The 2,097-nt window shown below is 38.3% G+C and overlaps 1 protein-coding gene across 1 annotated transcript; it reads right to left on the bottom strand.

Moving 5' to 3' along the window:
- Window positions 1–1,239: 1,239 nt before the first annotated feature.
- Window positions 1,240–1,749, bottom strand: LOC122597000. Its single transcript, XM_043769640.1, has 2 exons — window positions 1,618–1,749; window positions 1,240–1,470 (listed from the first exon to the last, which is right to left on the bottom strand). Exons 1-2 carry the CDS (start codon window positions 1,747–1,749, stop codon window positions 1,240–1,242), a joined length of 363 nt encoding a protein of 120 aa, XP_043625575.1.
- Window positions 1,750–2,097: the final 348 nt, after the last annotated feature.

Consider the following 2,097-nt stretch of genomic DNA (forward strand, 5'->3'; position numbering starts at 1 on the left):
GCTCAAATTTAGGAGGGATGGATACGTAACCAAAGTCACGTTGATTCACAAGAGTTGGAACAGAAGTCATGTTCTTGTTTTAAAGAAAAGAAGTTTTCAAGAAAAGATGAGTACAGAAATTAATGTAAACACAAAAAGGCAAACAGATATTGTCCCAATGATTTAGGAACGGTGTCTCTGATACCACTTAATAGTCCTCGAATGCACAACTTATGTTATAATTAAGCTAGACAAGAAAGTAAATAAGAAGGTAAACAACAAGAACAATGACAAGTTCAAATGTAATAAATCTATGCAAGTATAATCATATGTATCATTGATTAAACGATGAATACATGGTCGATATTACAAACTTGACTTACAAGAATACAAATGAACAAAGATTGCTAAGTATAGACACACTACAAACTTATAAAATTACAAGTGACACACACTTTTGAGGTGACAAACACACTTAATGTGTTGCGGCTGTGTTGCTTTGTATAGAGGAGGAATTAGGGCAACACAACCTTCCTTTGATGGTGATAGATGGTGGTTGTCGACGTCCCATTGGCTCCTTGTACTTCCATGCAAGAGCCCTTGTCTTCTTTACCAAAACGACTATGAGAGAAAAAACCCTTGTTTTGGTCCCAACTTATACCTTTGCCATATAAGATATTTTACAGTTGGAAGAACCACCATGTGACGCTTGTTTTCATCTGGTTTGAAATCTTCCCGCCTTGACTAACAATTTGGGCAGCATACAACCCGATGAAGAGAGTCACTGGACTCGCTGAACACTCGCTGACGACACACGTCAGCGAGCAAGACTTATCAGCGAATCCAAGACTCAACATATAGTCTCCCCAACTTTAAGGAATTTTGTACTGAAATTCAGATTACGCAATACGTTTCATTTTTGGGTCACACGCCAAGTTTTCAAGTATCGAGTTACACACTAAGTGTCGTGTCAAGTAACAAGTTTCCACAATAAGTTTGTCAGACGTCAAGTCACAGATGAGGTTGTCAAACAATAAGTCACACATTAAGTTTAAGTCAGGTAGTCGCACATTAAGTTCAAGTCAGGTAGTCATACATTAAGTTCAAATCAGGTAGTCACACATTAAGTTCAAATCGGGTAGTCACACATTAAGTTCAAATCAGGTAGTCACACATTAAGTTTAAGTCAGGTTTACTTACTAAGCTTCGTATATCGAGTTAGGCGAACAAGTGTGGATACTTAAGCTTCATTTGATTCTCTCATTCCCAAGTAAACTCTTGGCCTCTACGTGAGTTCCAACAAACTTTCACAATGGTATACTTATGTCTCTTGAGCTTATTGACTTCTCGATCCATAATTTCAACAGGTTCTTCTTTGAAACTTAGGTTGTCGTCTACTCGTATTTCATTCAAAGGGACGTATGTCGTCTCATCAGCTAAACATTTCTTAAGGTTTGGCACGTGAAACACATTGTGTACATTACTAAGCTCCTGGGGAAGTATCAAGTGGCAAGCAACAATAGCAACTCTCTCTATAATCTCAAACGGTCCAATATATCTTGGGGCTAGTTTCCCCCTCTTAATGAATCTTACTACCCCTTTCCAAGGTGATACTTTAAGCATGACTCAGTCACCAACCCGAAACTCTAACGGTTTCCTTCGATTGTCAGCATACTTCTTTTGTCTATCTCTAGCCTTCATGAGGTTTTCCTTCATTTGTGCAATCCATTCTGTAGTTTCCACAATGATTTCTGGTCCTATCAACTGCATGTCTCCCACTGCGTGCCATGCAAGTGGAGATCGACACTTTCTTCCATACAAAGCCTCAAAAGGCGGACACCCAATAGTCGAATGATAACTATTGTTATATGAGAACTCTACTAGTAGGAGGTGTGTAAGTGCACATCTATGTCAATAGCAGTCTAGATTGTTTCAGCTTATATTGTAATATGTCTTTGTCATGTGATTGTCATTAATGAACTTTGTATTATGCATAGAATACTAGATTAACTTTGAGTATTGAATGTATAATGATATTCTGCTAAGGAAATACGACCTCGTAATTGCAGGGTCAATTACGAGGTGGCATATGGGATTATGACCCCGTATTTGCAGGGT

The sequence above is a fragment of the Erigeron canadensis genome, chromosome 4 (assembly GCF_010389155.1).
Source record: "Erigeron canadensis isolate Cc75 chromosome 4, C_canadensis_v1, whole genome shotgun sequence".
Taxonomy (NCBI): Eukaryota; Viridiplantae; Streptophyta; class Magnoliopsida; order Asterales; family Asteraceae; genus Erigeron; species Erigeron canadensis.